This window comes from Bos grunniens, chromosome 12 (genome assembly GCF_055505025.1).
Source record: "Bos grunniens cultivar Pamir isolate PY7600 chromosome 12, Bosgru_T2T1.0, whole genome shotgun sequence".
Taxonomy (NCBI): domain Eukaryota; kingdom Metazoa; phylum Chordata; class Mammalia; order Artiodactyla; family Bovidae; genus Bos; species Bos grunniens.
Window position 1 is genome coordinate 31,873,758 of NC_141176.1, and position 27,808 is coordinate 31,901,565.

General features: G+C 43.0%; 1 protein-coding gene across 5 annotated transcripts in view; it reads left to right on the forward strand.

The window, feature by feature from the left end:
- FLT1 (fms related receptor tyrosine kinase 1) overlaps window positions 1-27,808 on the forward strand; it is a 205,688-nt gene that overhangs the window by 22,651 nt on the left and 155,229 nt on the right. For all 5 annotated transcript variants that reach the window (XM_086329568.1, XM_086329567.1, XM_086329571.1 and 2 more), the window contains 2 exons: window positions 10,504-10,600; window positions 11,243-11,472. In XM_086329568.1, the coding sequence (XP_086185694.1) occupies window positions 10,504-10,600; window positions 11,243-11,472 (327 nt within the window). The remainder of the gene's footprint in view (window positions 1-10,503; window positions 10,601-11,242; window positions 11,473-27,808) is intronic.

Consider the following 27,808-nt stretch of genomic DNA (forward strand, 5'->3'; position numbering starts at 1 on the left):
ATCACTTCATGGGAAATAGATGGGGAAACAGTGTCAGACTTTATTTTTGGAGGCTCCAAAATCATTGCAGATGGTGGCTGCAGCCATGAAATTAAAAGACGCTTACTCCTTGGAAGAAAAGTTATGACCAACCTAGATAGCATATTCAAAAGCAGAGACATTACTTTGCCAACAAAGGTCTGTCTAGTCAAGGCTATGGTTTTTCCATTGGTCATGTATGGATGTGAGAGTTGGACTGTGAAGAAAGCTGAGTGCTGAAGAATTGATGCTTTTGAACTGTGGTGTTGGAGAAGACTCTTGAGAGTCCCTTGGACTGCAAGGAGATCCAACCAGTCCATTCTGAAGGAAATCAGCCCTGGGATTTCTTTGGAAGGACTGATGCTAAAGCTGAAACTCCAGTACTTTGGCCACCTCATGCGAAGAGTTGACTCATTGGAAAAGACTCTGATGCTGGGAGGGCTTGGGGGCAGGAGGAGAAGGGGACGACAGAGGATGAGATGGCTGGATGGCATCACTGACTGGATGGACGTGAGTCTGAGTGAATTCCAGGAGTTGGTGATAGACAGGGAGGCCTGGAGTGCTGCGATTCATGGGGTCGCAAAGAGTCGGATACGACTGAGCAACTGAACTGAACTGAATGCTATAGAAATGACTCTTAGATTTTCTATTAAGGCATGGAGATCAGATCATTTGTATTTCAAATCTGATGATCTAGGGATAACATTGGGTAGCAGAAACTCTAAAGCAAGAAGCCAGTGATTTCTTTTTTGTGGGTCTCTGTGATAAAATAGTTTCATGTAAAGATGAAAAAGAAAATAATCTCTGGGATTACCAACTTTCTACAAATTAGGTGTATCATTGCTGGAAGCAGCTCCCTAACCCAGAAGATCAATAACGCAGTTACTGTAATCTAAAATATCCTGTATTTGTCCATCTAAAAGTCACAGTCTTATCTCTGCCAGGGGTTAGTCAGCAGTGAGTCAGAGCTTTGGCTGTTGCTGAGCACATGTCGGTTTCTGACTCCTGGCATGAAAGGAGTTCTATGTGCCTAAGACTGAAGGTTCAGTAGCTACACACACCATGACCCCTCTCATTTTTACACTAACCTCCCACCGCACCTAACACAAACTTCCCAGAGAGAGACGCGTGTGCATATGCGCAGATGGCTCTGTGTGTGTGCACACACTTTCATAAACATCCTTTCATTTCTTTAGATCCTTCCTTGATTTAAGGCCAGTTGATTTGGGGAGAAAAATAACATTTAAGAAACCAATATTGCTTCTCACTGTGGGACTCACTTGAGTTATGCTGCTGTTGTACAAATTCCCATGCCATTCCCATTTTGATATAGTCTCTAGGTAGATAGAACAGAAGCCCTCTGGTCTTTCCCCATCATGCTAGAGGTGACAGAAAGTGTACTTTATGATGGCCTCCGGTAGCGTGTGTGCCTGTCTGCTACCCCGGTGGTGTAATCTTTAAGAGTCATTCTAACTAGTGTGATCAGTTATAAAGGAGTCCTCATATTATCTGGCAAATACTTTAATAGAGGCAAGACACAGAAATTAAGACCAAGAGTTAACTTTTTTAATAATTATTAGAGCCCTGTAGGCATTAGCATCTCAAACAAAAGTTTTGGAAGTTTCTGGAAATTTTGGTTCATTTGCAACTGCATTCTTCACCTTTTTCCCACCCCTGCCACCAACCAAAAAGATTCTGAGATTTAGTCTATGAGACTTAAGCTTTTAATAAGCTACATCTTGAGGAAAGAAAGTCTTCTTTTACTATGAATTATGTTTAATTAACCTCATACAACCTTGGTAAAGGCTCATGATCTTAACATCAAATTTTAGAAACATGATACTTGGGCATTCATATTTAGATAAAGAGGTCATTTATCATGTAGGATTATGTACTATTGAAAACATGGTATGCAGAATCAAAGACAGATGCATCTCATTTGAAATGAACTTGATATACGAAGCTTTGCATTAAAAACAAATACATTAGAAATCAGTCATTTTACTATAAAAGGAAATACCAGTAGATTTCTTCCAAGAGCTCTAGCGACATAATTTTCTGTGTGACTCAATTTGTTAAAATTACAGTTTAAATAGTTAAAATTCCATATGCAATCTGAAGCAATTTTAAACTAAAGAATTGCAATTTGGGGAAACAATGTTTTTTGCTGTATGTTTGTAAATCTTCTAATACATAAGTAATGATGTTACTGAACAAGAAGGAAAATTGTTTTTCTAAAATTAGCCTTCTGAAGCTATAAATTGGAGAAACAAAAGTTCAAAATTTAACACTGATGAGGTTATATGTAGCAAAAATTTTCAGAATAGCGCAATGGTCAGCATAACTCTGATTATTTCAGTCATAAGTTTTTTTTGTTGTTGTTGTTGTCATTTATTTGCTGTCATGTCTGCCTCTTTGTGACCCCATGAACTGCAGCATGCCAGGCTTCCCTGTCCTTCACTGTCTTCTGGAGTTTGCTTAGATTCGTGTCCACTGAATCAGTGGTGCTAACCATCTCATCCTCTGCTCCTCTCTTCTTTTGCCTTCAGTCTTTCCCAGCATCAGGGTCTTTTCCAGTGAGTCGGGTCTTCACATCAGGTGGCCAAAGTATTGGAGCTTCATCTTCAGCATCAGTCCTTCCAATGAACATTCAGGGTTGATTTCCTTTAGGATTGACTCGTTTGATCTTGCAGTCCAAGAGACTCTCAAGAGTCTTCTCTAGCACCACAGTTATTCCAAAGCAGCTTTAGTGAGATAAAATTCACATACCATAAAACAAACCATTGTACATTGTAAGTCAGTGATTTTTAATATATTCACAGAGTTGAACGACCATTACCACTATCTAATATTAGAATGTTTTCACCCCAAAAAGAAGTTCCCATATTAGTCACTCCTGTTCCCTTCTCCCCCAGCCCGACACCTGCCTTCTGTCTTTATGGATTTGCCTGTTCTGGACATGTGATGTACATGGAGTCAAACAATATATGGGCATTCATAACGGGCTTCTTTTACTTGGTATAGTGGTTTTGGTTTTTAAACAAGAGGATTGATTTTCTCATGGTTCTGGAAGCTGGAAGTCTAACCTCAAGGTGTCATCAGTTTTGGTTTCTCCTGAGACCTCTCTGCATGCCTTGTAGATGGCCGCCTTCTCACTGCGTCCCCACCAGGCCTTTGCTCTGTGTGAACCAGCTCCGCGTTTTCTAGGGTCATGTATGTTGTAGCATGTCTCTGTACTTTATTTCTTTTTATTGCCAAATAAGGTTTCGTTGTATGGATTGACTGCATTTTGTTTATCTATCCATCATTGGGGTTGTTTCCACTTTTTTGGATATTAGAAGTAATGCTGCTATGGACATCTGTTTACAAGTTTTTATGTGGACATATGTTTTTAGTTCTTGGGTAGATACCTAAGAGTGGAATTGCTGGGTCATAGGTTTAACTTATGTTTAACCTTTTAAGGAACTGCTGTCTGTTTTCCAACATGATTGCATCACTTTATAATTCTACCAGCAATATACAAGGGCTCTTATTCCTCCATATCTTGATCAACACTTCTTACTATTTTTTTTTTTCTAATTGAAGCATCCAAGTGGGTGTGAAATTGGTACTTCACTGTGGTTTTGATTTGCATTTTCCTCATGGATTCCAGCATCTTTTCATCTGCTAACTGGTACATGACATGTCTATTCAGATCCTTAATCTATTTTTAAAATGGGTTATTTGTTTTTCCAGAGGTTATGTTTTAAAATGTGGTTTCTAACTTGTACATTGCTATTAATTACTGTGGATATAAAAATCACTGGCTTTTTAGGCCGGAAGGGGCTGTCAGAATCGTAACTCCAGCCTCCTCTGTGAGCTGATGAAGAATCTGAGGCTTAAGGTGACTTGCTCTTGGCCGCAACAGAGCTAGCTAGTAGTAGAGCTGGGGGGATTCATGTTCTCAATCAATAATGGAAAAACATAGCTGTTTCATGATTCCTGTTTGAAAAAGGCCCCTTTCTTACAGAGAACAACCCTTTGATTTCAGTATAGTAGGGGTAAGGGGGTGTCTGGAAGGAAGAGGGGCTAAAGAGCTTGTCTAGAAGTTGCATTTAACCCATCAGAGTACTGTTATTACTTAGATAAATAAAAAGAGTGGTGTTCTAAAGATACTTTTCGGCCACTTTTTATGTAAGAACCGTCTCCCAGTCTTAACAGTGATGGGCAAGGCTGTCTGGTTCATGATGACCCGAGGTCGCTGTTCCCTCTTTCAGTGTCCATCATGGTAACTTTGAAGAGTTTTGAAGAAAGAGTCTCCGTCATCTGGGCTTTGATTTGGTTGCAAAATAAAGCCTTTTTATTTACTTGGAATTTTATTCACTCTTCCCACTGAGATCAAAGAAAGCATCCCGTCTTGCCAGTGAAGTACAGGTGGGAAAGAGGCAGCATCCTAGGACCGTCCATGCATGGGCTTCCTCCCAGAGGTCATCGTGTGGGGAACGAAGGGGTGTTCGTTTAAGGGCCATAAAGGTCTCTTCTCTTTCTGTCTACCCAATAACACAGAACAGACGAACAATGAGGGAAACTATTCAAACAAGGACAATACAAAGTGTCAGTGGTCACATAAGAGCATATATACATATCAGCTTTTTAATGCTATTTGCCCACTCTGCTTGACCTTACTAGTTTTTCCTGATAATGAAGCCTGTGACAAAAGTCCATTTCCACAGTCTGCATTTAGTTTGTTTTTGTTTTGATTTTTTTTTGGATTCCACATGTGAGATCATACCATATTTGTCTTTCTCTGACTTATTTCATTTAGCGTAATGGCCTCAAGGTCCATCCGCATGGAATCAAATGACAAGATTGCATTCTTTTTATGGCTGAGTAGTATTCCAAAGAGTATATAGACCCATCCATCTTCTTTTTTCATCCATCAGTGGATGCTCAGGTTGCTTCCATGCCTTGGCTATTATAAATAATGCTGCAGTTAACATGTGAATGCATGTCTTTCCGTGTTTTCATTTCCTTCAGATAAATATTTAGAAGTGGAATTGCTGGACCATATGATAGCTCGCACCCCACTCCAGTACTCTTGCCTGGAAAATCCCATGGACGGAGGAGCCTGATAGGCTGCAGTCCATGGGGTCGCTAAGAGTCGGACATGACTGAGCGACTTCACTTTCATTTTTCACTTCCATGCATTGAAGAAGGAAATGGCAACCCACTCCAGTGTTCTTGCCTGGAGAATCCCAGGGAGGGGGAAGCCTTGTGGGCTGCTGTCTCTGGGGTCGCACAGAGTCAGACATGACTGAAGCGACTTAGCAGCAGCAGCAGCATGAGAGTTCTATTTTTAACTTTTTGAGAAAAATTCTTTCTGTTCTCTGTAGTGGCTGCACAGTTTACATTCCCATCAACAGTGCACAAGGGTTCCCTTTTCTCCACCCTCTCAGCAATTCTTACTATTTCGTGTCCTTTTGATAATAGTCATTCTGTGTGTGAGGTGAGATCTCACTGTGGTTTTGATTTGCATTTCCCTGATGATCCATGATGTTGAGCATCTTTGTGTGTTGATCATCTGTCTTTGGGGAAAATATTCAGATCCTCTGCAATGGCACCCCACTCTAGTACTCTTGCCTGGAAAATCCCACGGACAGAGGAGCCTGGTAGGCTGCAGTCCATGGGGTCACTAAGAGTCGGACACAACTGAGCGACTTCACTTTCCCTTTTCACTTTCATGCATTGGAGAAGAGAATGGCAACCCACTCCATTGTTCTTGCCTGGAGAATCCCAGGAACGGGGGAGCCTGGTAGGCTGCCGTCTTTGGGGTCGCACAGAGTCAGACACGACTAAAGTGACTTAGCAGCAGCAGCAGCTGCCCATTTGTAAAATTGGTTTGGTTTTCTCCTATTGAGTTGTGTGTGGGTTTTTTAAATATACATTTTGGATATTAACCCCTTAGCAGATATATGATTTGCAAATGTTTTCCCCCAGTCAGCAGAGTGCCTTTTCATGTTGTTGACTGCATTTTTTGTTTGAGTTTTCTGTTTGGTTTTATTTAAATAGTTATTTTCCTGATATAAGGAGATCCCTCGGACCCCCATGATTCTACTGTCGTTAACTTTGATGAAAACAATAGTTCACAGACCACCTAGTTCTCTGAGGGGACAATAACTTTTAAACCAGGCTTCTAGGCTACCTTGGCAAACAGTGAAAAGTCCTGATCCCCATCTGAGCCTCACAGTGGGGGACCATTGTAAAGTCATAGCACTCCACCCTTTGAAATGAAGTATCCTGTCGATTTATTTCTAAATGAACAATGTGACTCTGACCTACTCATGAGCAGAGCAAACAGAGTCGTCCTTGGTGGGATGATGTGGGATCTTGGAATATATGCATATTCACGTCCTTATACACATCACGATCGAGTTGGGAAAAATGTCTGACGTGCCAGAGATACTCAGAAAACATTAGTTAAATATTTCATTACACAAGTAGGTGTAAGGGCATTAAACTGCTTCAAAGAAATGTTTTAAAGCCTATTGAAATTTCAGAACAGTTGAGGAATAAGTGTCTCACTTTTCCCTTGTCGGTTTCCCTTTTGAACTGTAGTTTTGGCATCTCTGTTCATCTTTATGAGATTCTAGTTTCCTATTAACTGAAGAATGTGATGTCCCAAAGTGTCCAGTTACTTCAAAATACCATTTCCTTATACCTCTCCTTTCCTTTCTTTCAATCACCTACTTTTTTCTAGCTTCCTCGTTCCAAGTACAAAATTCATTATGTCGGTGGAAACAAATTCTATAGCAAAATATTTCTATCAACATTTCTCTCCCCACAAACTTTCCCCTAATGCTGTTTTTCTCTCAGTGTCTTAGCTAATCACTCAGGTTGGTTGTTTTGTGTTGTTTTTTGGTTGGAGGCTGAAGTGGGAGAAGCAGAGAGGGACGTGCAGAGGGCATATTTTTTAAGGGATCTTCTCTGCGTGATGCTTCTCTCTGCTGGAATTTGGGTGGTTCTTTAAGGCTTACGGCTCTCTCTGACAAGGGTCAGGAGTGCTGGTGTTCTAGGCGCTCACAGAGCAAAGAGTCACACAATTTGGAAACCAAAATAGCAACTGAAAAAAAAGGAAGGCTCACCTCCTGCCAGGAGAAGGAAGGCATCTTCCCCTTGGCTGCTCCTGGATGGGAAAGCTTACTATGTGCACACAAACCACAGAGACACCTACCACTTATTGCCCAGAATTTTCCACAGGAAGCTTGGGTGGACCTGCTGCAACCCACGAACAATTGCTCAATGAAACCCTCAACATTCCATGCCCTGGCCTGGGTGTTTTTCAGGGCAGGCATTATCAGTTGCTGGCTGTGGCTTTAGAAAGACCTAGTGTTCTTCTGGGTCACAGATTTTGAGCTACTTGTTGCCTCAGGAAACTCAAAGGTGAGGAAAGGACAAAATTTTTCTTTAGGTACCTGAATCCGTTGGCCTGTTCTGTGAGGTTATTTAATAGACCAATTGGATCTCAATGGTACAGTCATTTGAACTTAAGTCTAGTCAATGGCACCCCACTCCAGTACTCTTGCCTGGAAGATCCCATGGACGGAGGAGCCTTGTAGGCTGCAGTCCATGGGGTCGCCGAGTCGGACACGACTGAGTGACTTGACTTTCCCTTTTCACTTTCATGCATTGGAGAAGGAAATGGCAACCCACTCCAGTATTCTTGCCTGGAGAATCCCAGGGACAGAGGAGCCTAGTGGGCTGCCGTCTATGGGGTCGCACAGAGTCAGACACGACTGAAGTGACTTAGCAGCAGCAGTAGCAGCTAGTCAGTACTGAACCATTTGTTCCCGTTGTAATTCGATACCAGGGCCTGTTGTATATAAAAGTGACTTTGGGGACTTCTGTAGAGGTCCAGTAGTTAAGACTTCGCCTTCCAATGCAGGGGGTACAGGTTCAATCCCTGGTCAGGGAGCTAAGATTCCACATGCCTCTATGCCAAAAAACCAAAACACAAAATAGAAGCAATATTGTAACAAATAAAGACTGAAAAATGGTCCACACCAAAAAATAATCTTTTTTTAAAAAGTGACTTTAAAAATATTTAATAAAGCAGCAACACCAGGAAAGCAGATAATGTTAACATCTTTGTTGGAGTTACATACCCAGCAAAACATTCTCTGATGGGAGTGGGGCAGGGGCGTGATTCTGCCAGGTATCAGTGACAAGGGTATCTATCTGTCACATGCCAGGCAGCATGCCTGCCACTCAGGTGACAGAGAACCAAGTCCCCAGGCTGTGCCTGGCAGCTTTCCGATTCACTCGTGAGGATACCAAGAAACGGCCTGCTCAGGACTGCCGAGGGCGTGCCTTCAGGACATGGCGACGTGAGGCTTCCCGTGCAGGTGTGCCACCGAGTCTCGTTTTCTTTGCACTATTAGAACCTGAGAGCAACACCAGGGAGCATTGCTAGAGTTCCCCGTGGAACCTGACGTGTGCAGGTCTGTGGTCCAAGATCCCATTTTCTGCTTTGGAGTCCACTTCAGAAGCCTTTTTTTTTTTTGCATTATTTATTTTATTGTTTTGATTTATTTTTTAGTTGGAGGAAAATTGCTTTACAATGTTGTGTTGGTTTCTGTCATACAACATTGCACATCAGCCATAATTGTACATATATCACCTCCTGCCTGAGCCTCCCTCGCCTCCCCCATCCCACCCCTTTAGGTCATCACAGAGCTCCAAGCTGAGCTCCCTGTGTTTTAGAGCTGGAAACTGATTTTTTATGTGAAAATATTCCCTAAGATCAGCTCCACATATGTAACTTGGCTCCCTCTGAGTTTATCTTTTCTCCTTCCCCCGACCATTTTTTTAAAATTAATTTTTTTGAAGTAAAGTGACTTTACAGTGTTGTTTTGGTTTCTACTGCACAGCAAAGTGGATCGGTTCTGTGTATACATATATCCCTTCTTTTCTGGATTTCCTTCCCATCTAAGTCACCACAGAGCACTGAGTAGAGTTCCCTGTGCTATACAGCAGGACCTTATTAGTTTATCTATTTTATACACAGCATCAATAGTGTATATTTGTTAGTCTCAATCTCCCAATTCGTTCGTCACCTTCCTTTCCCCCTCTTGGTGTCCATATGTATGTTCTCTACATCTGTATCTCTATTTCCATTTTGCAAATAAGATCATCTATACCATTTTTCTAGATTCTACCTACCCTCCCCCAACCTTTATCCCTGCTAATCCTGAGCCCCAAACTCCTGCTTTTACCAGGAAAAAGCTGGTAAAAAAAAAAAGGGCGAAGAGGAGGGAGAGAATAGGGGAGGAGGCGAGAGCTCTTGATTGAGGTGTCTCCTGATAAATCAACAAGAGCTTCAGCAGAATTTCAACTTCTATGGCACCAGTGGCTCAAAGAATCCTGGCTCTGGGGATGGCGGAAATGGACAGAGACCCAGAGTCATCCAGTCCAGTCTCCTGCCTTTCAGATAAGAGAACTGAGATCTGGAGAGAAGTGACTTGGCCAGGGTCTCACAGCAGATCCCATGGATGGATATTGTGTTGTATAGAGATGTTGTGTTGTAAAGGGACATCATGTTGTGAAGGGATATTGTGTTGTATGGGGATACCGTGTTGTATGGAGATGTTGACTTCAATGCACTTTTTCATAGCTGATCTCATGGTCTCACAACGATTCCCACAAAATATACTTGTCAAGTGTCACGTAGGAATGGACAGTTCCCTCTTCTCTGTTCCACTAAAGAGGAAACTTGGAGATTATGTAAGATAAACAAAGTGGCTTCTAAAACTGATTTTGATTCTATAATTAGTTTTCCACATGAGGAAACCGGTTCAGAAAGAGAAATGACTTGCCCAAAATACCATGACTCAATTAATGAGTGAACTATGTCTAGAATCCAGGAAAAGTATTCAGAAAAAAGATCAGACAGGCCTGTATAACCAAATGACTCATGTTGGTTCAATATTAGAAATATACTTTGGATGACATTGATATTTAATCCTGAATATTTTAATAAGTTACGATATAGTCTTAATATGGTTGTTTTTTGAACCATAAATTGAACTTATTAATGTTCTAAGTTAATGGGATTTTGAATATTTTTAGGTCATTTGGCATAGTAGGATATATAATACTTGTTAGCAAGTCTTAGATTACAAAAATTTTGTGAAATAAAATATATTTGTATTAGATGTACTTTTTTGCATATGGAATTTATAGCTTTCCATAAAAGGAATTTAAAGGAATTAACTTAAAAGAGAAAAAAGAAAAAGACGAGAGGGCAGTTTTCAAAAAACACATTTCAAGGGACTTCCCTGGTGGGCCAGTGGCTAAGACTTCATGATGTAAATTTAGGAGACCTGGGTTCAGTCCCTTGTCAGGGAACTAGATCCCACAAGTTGAAACTCTAGAGTTCACAACTAAGACCTGGAACAGTCAAATGTTTTTTTGAAAAATAAATAATACACTTCAACTTTTATTTTCCAGGATCTAGTTCAGGTTCAATATTAAGACATCCTGAACTGAGTTTAAAAGGCACCCGGCACGTGATGCAAGCTGGCCAGATGCTGAATCTCAAATGCAGGTGAGTGACTGTATTGGTTTGGGGACCATCTGCTTGTCCTTCCTAAGGCAAAACCCTTCCCCAGGGGAGTAGAAAGGTGGCCTCCCAGAGCAGACAGGTAGATGGCCATGGTTTCCTGCCATCTGCTGAGTGCAAACCACATGCATCCAGCCTCCCATGGAGGGTGATTCATTCGTCTACAGGAGAGATGAATTACTCACTCACAAGGAATCAGAGGAAGGGATGCCCTGAACATTTTGAGTTGTTTAAAAGTTTTTCTAAATGTGTTACTTTTCTGTAAAGCAGATGACTGGACTTAGACCTCTCTCTCTCTCTGTCTCTCTCTCTCTATATATATATATATATAGTATTTATATAAAAATCAGATGTCTCCAACTCTTTGTGATCCCATGGACTGTAGCCCACCAGCCTCCTCTGTCCATGAGATTCTCCAGGCAAGAATACTGGAGTGGGTTTTCCTTCGCCAGGGGATCTTCCCAATCCAGGGATTGAACCCAGGTCTCCTGCATTGCAGGCGGATTCTTTTACCGTCTGAGCCGCTAGGGAAGCCCAAGACCTCAGGATAGTGCTTTGTAATGAAATGAATGCTTTGGCACTGGCCCTAACCCTGACGGTGTTTTGTTTTCTCCTCTATGATTGCAGAGGAGGAGCTGCCCATGCCTGGTATCTGCCTGAAGCTGTGAACAGGGAAAACCAAAGCGGGAAGCTTAACATCACTAAGTCTGCCTGTGGAAAGAACCTCAAGAAATTCTGCAGCACTTTGACCTTGAACGCGGCTCAGGCCAACCACACTGGCTTCTATAGCTGCAGATATCTCTCTGCACCTGCTTCCAAGAACAAAGCAGAATCTACCATCTACATATTTATTAATGGTAAGAGCTTCATTTTCCACATTGTCTTTTCTGTAGCTGTGCAGCAGGTCATCAATCCACCTGGTCCATAGAAAGGGCGCTTTTCTCATGAGTATGAATGAAATGGGCCAGGAAGGAGCTTCTACCTAGCTGTCAAAACTTGTGGAGTGCATTTTAATATGTTTCTTGAGTGTCAGTTTCAACCAGAATTTTCAAGGACCAGTTGGTCAACTGCATGCTCCATGACGGGAGTGACTCTTGTCTGTTTTGTTCACCACTGTATCTGTGTCTCCTAGAATACTGTCTGGCACATCACGGTATGAATAAGTGAATGGCAAGATTTTAGTTCTATTTCTTAATTGAGAAGCCCAAAGTAGAATACAAGATATTTTGTCCTTTCACACAACTGTGTTCTCTGATATGCTAGCAACTTGTAAAACATTGTTCGTTACTAAATTCGTAAGTATAGTGTTGCTAATGTTGCTTGAAGGTTACAAAATTAATTCCATTCATGATACAGTATTATTTCACGTTCACAAACGAGTATTGTAATGATATAAGAGCTGGCACATGTCACTGCAAAGGGCAAAAGACAAAATTGAATCATTTTCTGGTTATGATTTTTGTAGTATTTTTTTAAGCTTGTCCCTCCTTGGCGAATGAAGAAATGAAACAATGTTCAGAGGGAAGAAATGTAAAATCCTCAAAGAAATATAAAGTGACAGGAGAAATGGATCCCTGGAAAGAATCAGGAAGATGACTTGTCCCTTTGTTCTTACTTGTTTCATTCCAGCCAGTTTCCAAAACTTGTACAAGACTCTAGCCTTCGAGCGAGAGCTCTAAGAGTGCATAAGTCAAAATTAGTAGGCACTTCAAGACACACACGCGGGTTAAAAAAGGAAACAACCAATTGTCAGTGTCAATAGCATCGTGGATCTTCCTCCTAGTGAGTTAAAGAACTGCATCTTTGCATTGAAGGCAGCACCTACATAGACTTAGGCTTTGGTGGGAATCTTCTTTTTAAAATAAGGCAACTAGACAGTGTTTTACTGGAGCCTAGTGTGTAATTTTCCAGAGGCAGGGTTACTCTTACAGACAGTAGAACAGTAAGTAGTATGATATTAGCAGTAGTATCTTTGCTCTCATCAGCTTGATTTTTTTTTTTTTTTGAAGATTAATTGCTTTACAATGTTGTGTTAGTTTCTGCTGTACAACAGAAGTGAATCAGCCATGTGTATACATATACCCCCCTTTGACTGAGCCACTCTTCTGTTCTGCTCCACCAAACTCACTGTTTGTACATTTTGCACTTTTCTGGGTGGATGGAGAACTGGAGGAGACACCAGCTTCCTAGCTAATCCCCACCATAGGAATGCAACCAGCCCACTTAAAAATAAGAGGAGGAAGGAGGCCAGAGAGCTCTGCTTGGGGAAGGCAGAACCACCTTCCCCAGGATGGAAGAGAGGATGGTGGGCGGGACAGGAGGGCAGGATTAGGAGAAGACACACGAAGTGTGCCAGCGGCAGTGGACCGTGTCACGTGCTCAGCCATCTGATCGCTTTTCCTAGCTCCACATAGTAGGTTATGTATGTTCTTTCTGCCCCTTGCAGAGGAAAGAAAACACTTCTGTTCCTGTCTCTCTAGTGGAAGTGGAGGCAAAATTCATTCATTCTAAAATTCTCATGAACCTTTCTCCTGTGGCTTTATTGGATCCACAGTAGAAATGGATCCCTGGAAGGAATAAGGAAGATGACTTGTCACTTTGTTCTTCCTCATAAAACATGACTTGTAAATCAAATACTTAAAATGAGTGAAAGAAGACCATCTCTTTTTTTTCCCCCTAAGAAATAACACTCAGTTATTACCCAGCTGCTACATTCCTTGGTAGATCTCATGATTTATGGAGCCAGTAGATAGGGGTGCAGAAACTGTCAGCTTCGATCCCCTTTGAAAATAGAAGAGACACTTAGCTGTTTAGAACTATCTCCACTTCCACTGTACAACAGAGCAGATCTGGCAAATAACCATCACTCTGAGTGTCAAATCAGTTGTCAGTGTGAGCCCTGTGAGGGCAAAGCCCATGTCTGCCTTAATTACTTGTATCCACAATCTGCCTCCCAGGTACAGTGCCCGGCTCGTAGCAAGAGCCCAGTAATATTTGTCAAATGAATACACACAGCAGTTAACAGGGCTGTGTGGAATACTCTGTTGAAATTGACATTGAAGATGAATTCTAGGCCAAGTAGGAAAGAGCACCATCACTAACTGGTGTGAGGCTGGGGGTGTGAGTACTGGTTGTCATTTTATGTGTGTATTACGTCTGCTTTCTGGTAGAAGTCCACAAATATTAGCATAAAGTTACAAGTCCCAGGATCTCAAAGCTCCCACACAGTTTGGTTGGACAGAAGGAAATTCTCTATCCCAAAGACCATATTCTTGGATAGGGACGGGCTGCAAAATGTACTGTTTGTGTTTCACAGGACATTACTCTGGAATATCACGAGTATTTTGTGTGTTCATTGGGAAAATCTTGGAGTCATTATTTTTAAATAACACTAGTAAGAAAAATTATATTTGAGTCAATAGTAGTAACCATAGGAGAGCCTCTGAATCTTTGTTTGTTAATCAATTTGATGAGCAGATATTTAGGAAACACTTGCTGGGTGTCTGTAACTACACCACTCTGAATAGTAACATGGATTTTGTTGTCTGTTTCCTGGTAGAACAATTTTGGTCTCACTTTACTAAAATCCAAGTTAGTGAAGTGAAGTGAGTTAAAATCACTCAGTTGTATCCAACTCTTTGCAATCCCGTGGACTATATAGTCCATGAAATTCTCCAGGCCTGTCCCTTCTCCTCGGAGAAGGCAGTGGCACCCCACTCCAGTACTCTTGCCTGGAAAATCCCATGGACAGAGGAGCCTGGTAGGCTGCAGTCCATGGGGTCACTAAGAGTCGGACACGACTGAGCGACTTCACTTCCATGCATTGAAGAAGGAAATGGCAACCCACTCCAGTGTTCTTGCGTGGAGAATCCCAGGGACAGGGAAGCCTTGTGGGCTGCTGTCTATAGGGTCGCACAGAGTCGGACACGACTAAAGTGACTTAGCAGCATGCCTTCTCCAGTGGATCTTCCTGACCCAGGGATCAAACTGGGTTCTCCCTCATTGCAGGCAGATTCTTTACCAACTGAGCTATCAGGGAAGCACAAACCCAAGTTAGCTGTTATGTAATTCATTAAGCAGTTGTAACTTTTCCAAGTACCCTAACATTTTATGCATTTCCTACTTGCATTCTCTTACTCATTTTATTTCTGAGAAAATTTGGCCTTAGGCTTCCATTTTTATTGATATTTACAACATTACAGGTTTAATTTTGTTCAGGGGCACAAAACTTGTCTCTGGAGACTCAGGATTGTCCCTGGGACTAGTAACTCAAATTGGTTCCTAACACACAACTGTGATTACTTACTAGATATCAATGGGTTATAACTTATTTGTTGTTGAATATTTATTCTAGAACATGTGATTGCACGATTTTTGCCCCCGGTAAGCATCTGCAGATGTGTTAGCATTTTGTTTTGGTTTTCTATAACGATGAGAAACACTATTGGACACATCTTTTGAAAAGGTATAGATTTGTGGTCTAATAGAGTTCTGTGAGAGGAAAAATCAGGACTGCATAGCTTTTTCTACATAATGTCAAGTGCCATATATGTATTATAAGCAAAACTATTATTTAGATGCTTCCCACTTAAGCACTGATTTGGCCATAACATCTGATATTGTATGTGTAATGTGAGGAAAATCAATATCACCACTTTAACATTATAGCTTGTATAAATCCATCATACCTCTGATATAATGCATTAAAATCAACTTAATTACTTGAGTAATTTTAGTTAGCTAATTTATTAATTACTGATAAATTTAAATTCCCCTTAATATATCTTCTTGGAGGAAAAGTTATGACCAACCCAGATAGCATATTCAAAAGCAGAGACATTACTTTGCCAACAAAGGTGCATCTAGTCAAGGCTATGGTTTTTCCTGTGGTCATGTATGGATGTGAGAGTTGGACTGTGAGGAAAGCTGAGCGGTGAAGAATTGATGCTTTTGAACTGTGGTGTTGGAGAAGACTCTTGAGAGTCCCTTGGACTGCAAGGAGATCCAACCAGTCCATTCTGAAGGAGATCAGCCCTGGGATTTCTTTGGAAGGACTGATGCTGAGGCTGAAACTCCAATACTTTGGCCACCTCATGCGAAGAGTTGACTCATTGGAAAAGACTCTGATGCTGGGAGGGATTGGGGGCAGGAGGAGAAGGGGACGACAAAGGATGAGATGGCTGGATGGCATCACTGACTCGATGGACGTGAGTCTGAGTGAGCTCCGGGAGTTGGTGATGGACAGGGAGGCCTGGCGGGCTGCGATTCATGGGGTCGCAAAGAGTCGGACATGACTGAGCGACTGAACTGAACTAATATATCTTCTTACATTTGTGGTTTCACTTTATTTAAACAGATGGTTTTATTTCCATTATACTGTCTAATTCTTACAATAATCCTATGAGGTTTTCTTATCGTGATTTTATTATACAAGCAAAGGGCCTAAAATCCACTTCACGTGAGGCTACATGGGGAGTGATGGAAAAGTGTTAGCAGCAGAGTAAGGTGGTCAGGTTCTCAGTGGTAGGAGGAGATCAGAGAGGGCAACATAAGATAGGAACAGCAGGCAGGGGCTGGGGCCAAGGTCACTGTCATCATACTGTGGGAAAGGATAGAATGTGATGGACTGGGGGGATTCAGTCCACCTTGGTGAGCTGGTGGGTTGTGGTGGAAGGGAGGAGAGATGGTGACCCTTGAAATCTGTAGAGGCACTGGGGCAAGTGGCCCTGGTCCCACAGCCAAGGAGAGCTTTTTCTCACTACTTTACACTGATGCTAATTGACATCCTCTCCCGTTACACCCTTGGGTTGATCCTAACAGATGACTATTGAATGAGAGTAGCTGAAAAATGCTATATATGTATTTTCAAAAAATTGCTTTTGAGAAAATGAATGGAACCCCCCAGCAATTATAGCTACAAAAATCTGGGTCATAAAGAAAATCTAAAGTACTCCTCACTGTTTTGCTGAAAAAAAAAAAAAAAAAAGATGTTAGCTGAATGGTCATGCCAGGATTGGGCTTCCCAAGTGGCTTAGTGGTGAAAAAAAAAAAAATCTGTCTGCCAGTGCAGGAGACACAGGTTCGATCCCTGGGTCAGAAGATCCCCCTGGAGAAGGAAATGGCAACCCACTCCAGTATTCTTGCCTGGAGAATCCCATGGACGGGGGAGCCTGGTGAGCTACAGTGTGTGGGGTCACAAAGAGTCAGATATGACTGAGCATGCACACGTGTGTGTGCATACACATACACACACATATGCTAGAATTACTTGTACATGCATGCACGTGCACACATACACATACAGCAGGGCTACTTAGGTGGTTGGTGGTCATCCCCCTGGTAGAGAAAAACGAACATATTTGCATTTCTTTTATAACTCTGGTACGCACAAGAAATTGGCTCCAGATCAGCCTTTTCTACGTTCAAGGATTTCATTGCAATTAGTATTGGAATATATGAGTTGTGACTGTAAAATAAGGAAACTGACCAGAAGAGATTTTAATGGCATCTCCAAAGTATTTAATACTTCGTCAGTGTCTCCAATTTGGTTAGAAAACCTTGAACTTAGCATATTGAGTTCCCCATGCTTTGAAATCAGCCTGAACCCCTCCCCTCTCCAGGCATAAGATTTTCAGGGCTCTTGAAGTATATCATCTTCTCTTGAAGAATTATAGTTGAAAAGGCAAAGAGGAATGGGGACCCATGTGCTGTGGTTGAGTGGATATCTTCTCGTTCTTCCCTGTAAAAGAAACTCACCTCTTTCTTCTGCTTCTCTCCACTTGATTGTTTTTCTCTCTGTGTCTAGTAAAGCAAATGGTTTGGAGCATTTTCACAACAGATTTTCCTGTCTTTGGTTCTTCTTTATGTATCAAATGAATGAGATTTACATAGCAGCTTCATTTCAGGTGGAAAAATGATCAGATGCACTGGGTATACAACTGAAAGGTGGTCAGTTCAGTTGCTCAGTCGTGTCCAACTCTTTGCGACCCCATGAACCATAGTGCACCAGGCCTCCCTGTCCATCACCAACTCCCAGAATCCACCCAAACCCATGTCCGTTGAATCAGTGATCTGTCGTCCCCTTCTCCTCCTGCACTCAATCTTTCCCAGCATCAGGGTCTTTTCAGATGAGTCAGCTCTTTGCATCAGGTGACCAAAGTGTTGGAGTTTCAGCTTCAACATCAGTCCTTCCAATGAACACGCAGGACTGATCTCCTTTAGGATGGACTGGTTGGATCTCCTTGCAGTCCAAGGGACTCTCAAGAATCTTCTCCAACACCACAGTTCAAAAGCATCAATTCTTTGGCACTCAGCTTTCTTTATAGTCTAACTCTCACATCCATACATGACCACTGGAAAAACCATAGCCTTGACTAGATGGACCTTTGTTGACAAAGTAATGTCTCTGCTTTTGAATATACTATCTAGGTTGGTCATAACTTTCCTTCCAAGGAGTAAACGTCTTTTAATTTCTTGGCTGCAGTCACCATCTGCAGTGATTTTGGAGCCCAGAAAAAGAAAGTTAGCCACTGTTTCTACTGTTTCCCCATCTATTTGCCATGAAGTGATGGAACTCTAATTCCCAAGTATCCAGGGGGAAAATGATCGATGTGCCTTCACATAAATGTATTTAGTGGGAAAAAGCTCTGCATGGCTATGGACCCTCAAACAAATATGAATATTCAACACTAAAGGTACAGACACTCTAAGACAGATTCAACGTAATCGCTTATACAGCACTTCCAGTTTCCCTTAAGAGCTTTTGCATAACTCTGAGATAAATCACATTGGTGTTATTCTTCCATTTTATGTATGAGAAAACAGCTGCTGTGATCCGCTCAAGACGGAGGGAATGAAATGACTAGCCAGGAAGAGGATCTAGGTCAGACCCCAAGGTTAAGGCTGTTTCCACTACACTGGGAGATTCAGTTATCGACTTCAAACTGTAGACCAGCGGTTGCTTTGTCTTTGGGAATAGAGATTATACAGTTACTACGTTCTATTAAATTTCAAAGTCAGTGTTTTTCCCTTGAGGAATGATAGGTTACACTGGTTTCAGGCTGTTTTTCTGAGTGATTGGCCTTAGAGAACCAGACCCCAGTCTCGGAGAGCTTTGGGTTGTTACCTGATGGAGTCAGAACCTGTGGTCACTGTCCACACACACAGTCACCACTGCATTCCAGCTCACACCACAAGGTGAAGAGACGTTTCTATGTACTAAGATGAGCAGGGCTCTTAAAAACCCCAACTGTTAATGGGCTGTGGAATCAAATTAATGGGTTGTGGGACTTCCCTGGCAGTCCAGTGGTTAAGCCTCCACACTTCCACTGCAGGGAGCGTGGGTTCGCTTCCTGGTCAGGGAACTAAGATCCTGCATGCTATGCAGCATGGCAAAAAAAAAAAAAGTGAGTTGTTATCAGCATTTAAAAAAATAAAGCAGAGTAAATGGAAACTATCTAAGTTTATTGCAAAAAGCAAGGGTAAGTATGATTTAGTGAAACTTTCTAAAAAATAGAACTTGTTTCCCAAACACACGCACACATATACACAATACCACATAAATGTAAAATACGTGTGAGTGTGTGTGGTTTTGGGGTCTAATGTGGAAAGTGCTTCTTATTGTGGAACTCAGCACAATAATTTTAAAAGTTTCAGTCTGATTAAGGTAAACTTATTAAAATTTTCACAGGTGTGGAAGGGTCCTTTCTATGCTTTGTATTTGAGAAAACAACTCCCATTTTGAGCACCGTGGTGGTTTTGGCTCATCACTCCTGAGCCAGAGAACGTGGTGATGAAAATAACACCTCTCCTCTAGTTAACGTGGCTCCCACCCTGGTGGGTGCCTGTGTGCAACACACACTCATCACGTTCCTGAGATAAAGCGGATGTGACCCAGGAGGTGCGGTCAGCAGGTGGCGTTCGTCTGTGGACGTGGATCACACACCTGCAAGACCCTGTTCGTTCTGGGGGAGGCACGAGCAAAGTTCTGGCATCTTAGGGTTTTGGAGGCCCCTGGTCCCTCTCTAGGACTACGACTTCTATACATTAGTGAGGCTTTTAAAATGCACGGGTTTAACTTTGTGAGATAATGGCTGTTGTCCAAAAACGAGGCTTTCCAGGGAGTGAAGAGGATGCCTCCAAGAGTCCTGACTGAGCCTCCCACCCCCGGTAGAACTTACTGAAGTTCTGTGGATGGTTCTGCCCCGACACCGTCTCCCCTGGACTCCTGCCTGGTCTGGCGCACTGCGAAGCACGCACAGGGTGCCAGGGCGACACTGCGTAGCCGGAGGACGGCTGAGCACTGGGAGTTTGTTGCCCAGCTGGCCATAGTGCATGGCGATTCCAGGCAGCATGACCGTGAAACAAGCGGGAAAAAAACCAAGCAGGGATGTTAGTGAAAGAGTAGCAGTCTGCAGACTTACTCAGAGTCTGCTTCCACTTTCTTTTCTAGATTTACTCAGAGTTCACTTCACTTTTCTCCAGATTTATTCCACTTCCACTTTTTCCTGGCTGGTGATGACATTTCTAAACTGGGGGTGCAGCAGGGGTGTCAGCCCTCCAGCCCACACCAGAAGATCCCTCACAGTGCTTAAAATAGTTGACATCTTGTAGCAAGAAAAAAAAAATTTAAGAAATCAACTTACAAAAAAAAAAAAAAAAAACACTTAACTACAGGTCAGCTGAGTTCTCTAGGTCTGGATTGCTTTACCAAATTTATGACGTTATCTGTTATTGCTTGGTTACTGTCCAGGGTCTTGTCTGGTTTTCACAGTCAGTTTTCAGCAGGTACACATCACCCCTCCTGCTGCCTGCCCAAAGAGCCGCTCGTGTCGTCCCCCTTACTCACTCCATGTCTGTCCTCACTCAATGAATGGCTTCTTCCACTTACTTTCCGAAACCTCTGTCTATTCTAGCATGAATGCTCCCATAAGAAGTTCCCAAAGCTTCCGTCTCGGGGGCTAAGACTGATGGTGCTTGAGCCCACAGGTATTGAGAAGAAAGTGTACCAGACACCTTGTGCCCCAGGAAGCAGCCAGTGCAAACAGCTCAGGTGATGGCTCGTGTTTGCCATCCTTCTCACATCGTTGCCTGATGTATTTGCCCAGGAGATGGAGGAATATGTTGGGGTGAACAGAGTTCGGACTCAGCCTCTGGATTACTCATCTGGAAACCCCCAGCAGGTTTCCTAAAATGGCAGCAGCCTGAGGCTGACCTGCGTTAGCAGAATTCTACTCCAAACTATCCTCTGTACAGAATTCCTAGAGGGAACTTCCCTGGCAGTCCAGGGGTTAGGACTTCTCCTTCCAATGCAGGGGATGCAGGTTCGATCCCTGGCTGGGGAGCTAAGATCCCATATGCCTCACAGCTGAAAAAAAAAAAAAAAAACACATAAAAAGCAGAAGCAATACTGTAACAAATTCAATAAAAAGTCCACATTAAAAAAAAAAATCTTAAAAAAAATTCTTAGGTATTTCCTGGCTTGCCTTTGCATATAGCTTCACCAAAAATCTAGAACAAGGTCAGGTTTTCCTGGATTTTTTTTTTTTCCCGCTCATTTTGATGAAGTGGTGAAAAAGAAGAAACAGACCAGGCTAGGATTTTAAATAGACTCTGATGACATTGCTGGTTGGAGTTTTCCCTGGGGACCAGACCCCTGTCTCTACAGCCTGGCGCTGGGCTCCCTGTAAGGCTGAGGCTTGAAGGAGATTATCTGTTCGATCCATCACAGGGGACAGCTGATTAGGACCACATGGTGAGAGTTTAGAGTAACTTAACTCTTATCCACTCTCCTTCCAGCTACGTGAAAAGTTGATGGAAGACATTCTTGATCTCATTAAGTCCTGCCATTTCACATTTCCCTTCTAGAGACACTTGTTATTAGATGCCACGGGGCTTTGACTCGGGGAAACACTGACAAACGGTTGGGACAGAAGCCACTTGTGGATTTGTTGGAAGTCAGGGGTGTCACATCTTCTTTCCGGAGCCCTTGCCCTGAGCCCTGTGTTCATCCAGCATGTTCCTAGGAATTTCATTTTTAGCTCTTGGTACGTGTGTGCTCGGTCATGTCTGACTTTTTGCGACCCTTTGAACTGTAGCCCACCAGTTCATGTCCATGGAATTCTCCATGCAGGAATACTGGAGTGGGTGGCCATTCCCTACTCCAGGGGACCTTCCCGACCTGGGTCACCTGCATTGGCAGGCAGACTCTTTACTGCTGAGCCACCAGAGAAGGCCTAGCTCTTGGTGGTATCTGTCAATTAAAAGTTTGGTCCTTCCTTCAGAGGAAGAGCATTTCCTGACACTCGCTAGGCTCCACACCAGAAAAATGGGGCAGGCCAGGTCTTAGGAAGCACATAGCTAATCTTTGCTCACAATAACCATTGTGTGTCACCAGGCATTGAGTAGAACTACATAAATGCTTAAAAGTAATCAGAATGAGCATTCTCTTGACTGAGCCACTTGGAAAAATTAGTGATTGAGGTGGAATTATGAAATCTCAAGATGGCAGTGAAGTCTAAATGAAAATCCCATAAAATTGACCATATCCTCTCATGTGTCCCCTACAAACAAGAAGGGTGGAAAACAGTCCATCAAAACCTTAAGGTTTTGAAGGATTTGAAAAATGTCCATCATGTAATTTCATTAAGAAAAGTGAGCAAGGGACTTTCCAAGAGAAATCCCCTCAAGCTGAAAAGGCTTTAAGTTTCTGAGATTTCATAACTTTCTTTAACAATGGCAATGAAATGCCACCCCACCTGGAGACAAGGAGGTACCCTGTTATGATCTTGGTGGTCCTTGCAGTTCAGACACTACTCAGTTTTCCTTTACTGTTTGAAATATCCATTTTTTTGTCGTCTGAGGCATTTGGGCCGGGTTGCGTTGGCGGTTGTCATGGCTGACTGTGCTGTTACTAATGCAATCAGTGCACTGTCCTTCCTTCCTTCATCAAATACCAATTAACATACTGTATTCATTTTTTATCTTATTTGATATTGGAGCATAGTTGATTTACAATGTTCATTTCAGGTGTACAGATGAATGATTCATTCATACATATTCATATATTTTTTCTTAAAAAAATTTTTATTGATGTGCAGTTGATTTACAATGTTGTGCCCATCTCTCCTGTACAGCAGAGTGACTCAGTTATACACATACCTATATATTTTTTAAAATATTATTTTCTATTATGGTTTATTCCAGGAGACTGGATATAGTTCCTGCACTATGCAGGAGGACTTTGTTGTTCATCCATTCTAAACGTAATAGTTTGCATCTACCAACCCCAAACTTGCAGTCCATCCCTCTCCCTTCCCCTCTCACCCTTGGCAACCACCAGTCAGTCCTCTATGTCTGAAGTCTCTTTCTGTTTTGTAGATAGGTTCATTTGTGCTCTGCATTACATTTTGCATATAAGTGCTGTCACTTATATAGCACAAATACCAGTATTTGTCTTTCTATTTCTGACTTACTTCACTTAGTATGATAATCTCTAGTTGCATCCACGTTGCTGCAAATTTTATTTTATTTTATTCTTTTTTATGGATGAGCAGTAAGTCCGTTGTATGTATGTACCATGTCTTCTTTATCCATTCACCTGTTGATGGACATGTAGGTTGCTTCCATGTCTTGGCTATTGTGAATAGTGCTGCGATGGACATGGGGGTGCGTGTATCTTTTTGAATTAGGGTTTTATATGGGTATATGCCTAGGAATAGGATTGAGGTGTGTGCGGGCTCAGTCACCTAGGTGTGTCCGACTCTTTGTGACCCCAAGGATTGCTGTATCACTTGGTAATTGTATTTTTAGTTTTCTGAGGAACTATTTTTTTTTCCAAATTCTTTTCCCATTTAGATTATTACAGAATATTTAGTAGAGTTCCTTGTGCTATACAGTTGATTCTTGTTGATTGTCTATTTTAGAGTGAAAGATTATCTATAGAGTGAAAGTGAAAAAAAGTGAAAGTGAATGTCGCCGAGTCATGTCCAACTCTTTGCGACCCCATGGACTATACAGTCCATGGGATTCTCCAGGCCAGAATACTGGAGTGGGTAGTTGTTCCCTTCTCCAGGGCATCTTCCCAACCCAGGGATCAAACCCAGGTCTCCTGCATTGCAGGCGGATTCTTTACCAACTGAGCCACCAGGGAAGCCCTTATATAGAGTATTATATATATGAGGCTTCCCAGGTAGCACTAGAGGTAAAGAAAGTGAGAGTGTTAGCCACTCAGTCATGTCCGACTCTTTGCAACCCCGTGAACTGTAGCCCACCATGCTCTTCTGTCCATGGGGATTCTCCAGGCAAGAATACTGGAGTGGGTTGCCATGCCCTCCTCCAAGGGATCTTCCTGACCCCGGGATTAAACCTGGGTCTACTGCATTGCAGGAAGTTTCTTATCACCTGAGCCACCAGGTACAGAACCCTCCTGCCAGAGTAGGAGATGCAAGAGACCCAGGTTCAATCCCTGGGTAGGGAAGATCCCCTGGAGTAGTGTATATCTAAATTATATTTGAAACATGATCCAGGGTTCAAACTGGATTCAGTCCCCACTCTGATATGTGCAAAGTCTCTGTGCAGATTCCTTAATAAGAATAGCGGTTCATACTTAGGTCTCACCGTGTTTTGGACGCCACTCTAGGCACCTGTATTGGTTAGGGATTTCATTCTCATAACTTCCTAATCCTAGGAAGCAGCGCTATCATTTTCACCTTCTCTTCAAGGGAAGGTTAAGTAACTGCCCATATAACTAATCTGCAGTGGAGAAGGCAGCACGGTTCTTGTCCTTAATCCTTGCTCCCATCAGGAGTTCACACACATAAAATGCTTAGTTTTAGGGTCTGGTGTATAGTACACACTTCTCATGTGTTTGCTGTTAACTGCTGCTACTGTTACGTCTTCCCAGCCTTGGTTTCCTTTTCTGTAAAATGGGAAGAGTTAGCACTTTGTGTGGCTGTTGGGAGATTCAGTGGGAGGCTGTACACAAACTCTGTGCCTACACTTAGGAGGACTGTGCTGTGCTTAGTTGGCCAGGTGTGTCTGACTTTGTGACCCCATGGACTGCAGCCCACCAGGCTCCTCTGTCCATTGGATTCTCCAGGCAAGAATACTGGAATGGGTTCCCATGCCCTCTTCCAGGGGATCTTCCCAACCCAGGGATTGAAACCAGGTCTCCTGCATTGCCAGTGGATTCTTTACCATCTGAGCCATAATCAGTTGTAATTGCTGTGGTGAAAGGCAGTGAGCTGGGCAGAATAGAAACTACAAAGATAATCCCCTCAGTTTTCAAGGGCAGCAATTAGTGATGCAAATAAAACAGGTTACAACCAAGCCTATTGCAAAGCCCTATGGGAAGAGAGCAATAAGAGGGGTGTGGAGGAGCGATGCTCCACCAGAGATGGAACCAGTCTTCTTGTACTCATCTTTTAGGTCTCCAGTTCAACATCACCCATCCTGGGAAGCTCCCCAGGCTCCCCCAAACTAGGTTTGCCCTCCCCTCACGTAGGACTCATCTCACCAGCTCAGTGAGGACCAGGAGTGACTGTCTTGCTCACTCTGATGGCTCCAGCCGGGGTGTGCCAGGGAGGAGGTACTCAGAGATGTTTGCTAAATGAAAGAAACATGGAGTTTTAAAATTGATATTGGTCTCACTGGTCCTCCTGGGCATTGATGAGGAAATTCAGGGCATACAGAACAAAAGAGCCACAATGAGGGCAAAAACACACACGTCACATGACAGAATCACCATCCCCAAAATATCCAACTGACCAAACTGTGACGTGGGATTAACCAAATGAGATCTGACAGGAATAAGTGTAAAGGACTGTATTTGGCTGGCAAAGCCAGCTGACCGCCCTAGGACTATGGGGAAGAAAGCAGCTGAGACAGCATATGTGAGAAAGATTCAGGCTTTTAGTTAACTCTGTTTAGCCAAGAACCCAACCTTGAACACCATTAACAGGTGGATGGGGTTCGGGATGCAGGTGGTGCCAAGTCTTGTTCAATCACTCAGTTGTGTCCAACTCTTTGCGACCTCATGGACTGCAGCACGCCAGGCTCCCCTGTCCTTCACCATCTCCGGAGTTTGCTCAAACTCATGCTCGTTGAGTTGGTGATACCATCCAGTCATCTCATCCTCTGTTGCCCCCTTCTCCTTCTGCCTTCAGTCTTTTCCAGCATCATCATCTTTTCTGGCTCTTTGCATCAGGTGGCCAAAGTATTGGAGCTTCAGCATCAGTCCTTCCAGCGAATGTTCAGGACTGATTTCCTTTAGGATTCTCTGGTTTGGTCTCCTTGCTGCCCAAGGGACTCTCAAGAGTCTTCTCCAACACCACAATTCAAGCATCAGTTCTTTGGCGCTCAGCCTTTTTTATGGTCCAACTCTCACATCTGTACATGACTACTGGAAAAACCATGGTGGTGGTGATTTAGTCGCTAAGTGTGTCCAACTCCTGCAACCCCATGGACTGTGTAGCCTACCAGGCTCCTCTGTCCATGGGATTCTCCAGGCAAGAACACTGGAGTGGGTTGCTATTTCCTTCTCCAGGGTATTTCCCAACCCAGGGATCAAACCTGGGTCTCTTGCATTGCAGGCAGATTCTTTACTAACTGAGCCAGAAGGGAAGCCCATGGCAATATTTAGGGCATAGTTATACTTAAAGAGTTTTATTTATACTTATTTGTTGTTTATCTAAAATTCAAATTTGAAGGAATGTCATGCTTTTATGGGCTTCCAAGGTGGCGCTAGTGGTAAAGAATCTGTATGGATGTACTGGAAAAACCATGACTTTGACTATACGGCCCTTTGTTGGCAAAGTGATCTCTCTGCTTTTTAATACCTTCTCTAGGTTTGTCAAACGTTTGCCAGGTCTTACCATTTAATTTACATTTCAAGAGGAACAGGAATTACAAGTACATTCTATGATCCTGCCCCCATACTTCATTTTCCTCATCTGTCAAATGGGTACCTGCCCCACCGGGTTGTGAGCATTAAGTAATCTGACGGTTTTGTTATTGTTCACTGGCAAAGAACAACAAAAGGAACATAAATGTTTTGAAAAGTAAAGAACTGGGTGGAAAAATATCTCCTTCAAAGTTTTTCTCTGAGGCAAAGAGATCAAACTTCATCTTTATAACCCCTGACAGTACAGCTACTATTTAAGAATGAAAGAAGTCAAGACAGGAAGATTTCATCTTGATATAAGCAAACACTCTGTAACATCTAAAGCTCTCTGGCAGTGGAATGACCTGTCTTGGGAGGTGGTGAGTTCCCTGTGTGTCCAGGTATTCAAACACAGCACAGGTGCTCATTTGGTGGGGCTGGACAAGACGCCCCGGCGCCTTCCTACTGTTGACACCTGAGCAGTACCGAGTGTGCCTTTCTATCCTTTATTGATATCTGGCTGAGGTTCATTACCATAAATCATATTTCATCCTTGAAATCCAATGGGATGAATTCCATTGTCAGTCTCCTTGGACAGGAAAGTTGGAGAAATTTAATACTGTGTTGAGGGTCACATACTGCATGTAAGTCCCAAGTCAAACTTGGGACCCAGATCTGATAGACTCAAGGCCCTGCTCTTGCCAGTATGTTCTTGCTGGGCTTCCCCTCAATCCCCTTGGAGGTTTGTGTGCAGGACAGAACAGAGTGGGGTGGGGGCTGGGGGGCAGTACAAACTTGCAGGCCAGGAAGTGTTCGGGCCAAATGCCGCTGATATACGTTTTGACTGGCAGGCGCAGTGCTTTTGGCTGCCAATGTTTAATAATTGGAGGAGTTCACATAAAAATCTGATTTCCTACTTATCTGGAAAAACGAACTCTAGCTGTGCTGGCCTGTATTCCCACTTGACAACAATGGCTGCAGTGACCAAGGACTGGCCTGCTCCAGACCTGGCCCCATGCTCTCAACTGCCACCACCCCTGTGGCCTTGCATCCGGTTCCCTCCTCCTCACCCAGCAACCCCCTAGGAGGTGTCAGGGTGCTACTCCCTGCGTGAACATTTCACATGCATGCATAACACGTCATAGGTTTGGGGACAGGAAAATGCCTGTCATATATTCTAGAGGGAACTAAGCCTCAGAGAGTCACAGGGCAGCTGTGCCCGACCTAAGCAGGACCCTGGCCTCCAATGCCAACAGTACAAGACCCTGGAGGGGACATTCTCCTGAGAGGGTAGCTGCCCTCAGGGAGGACCC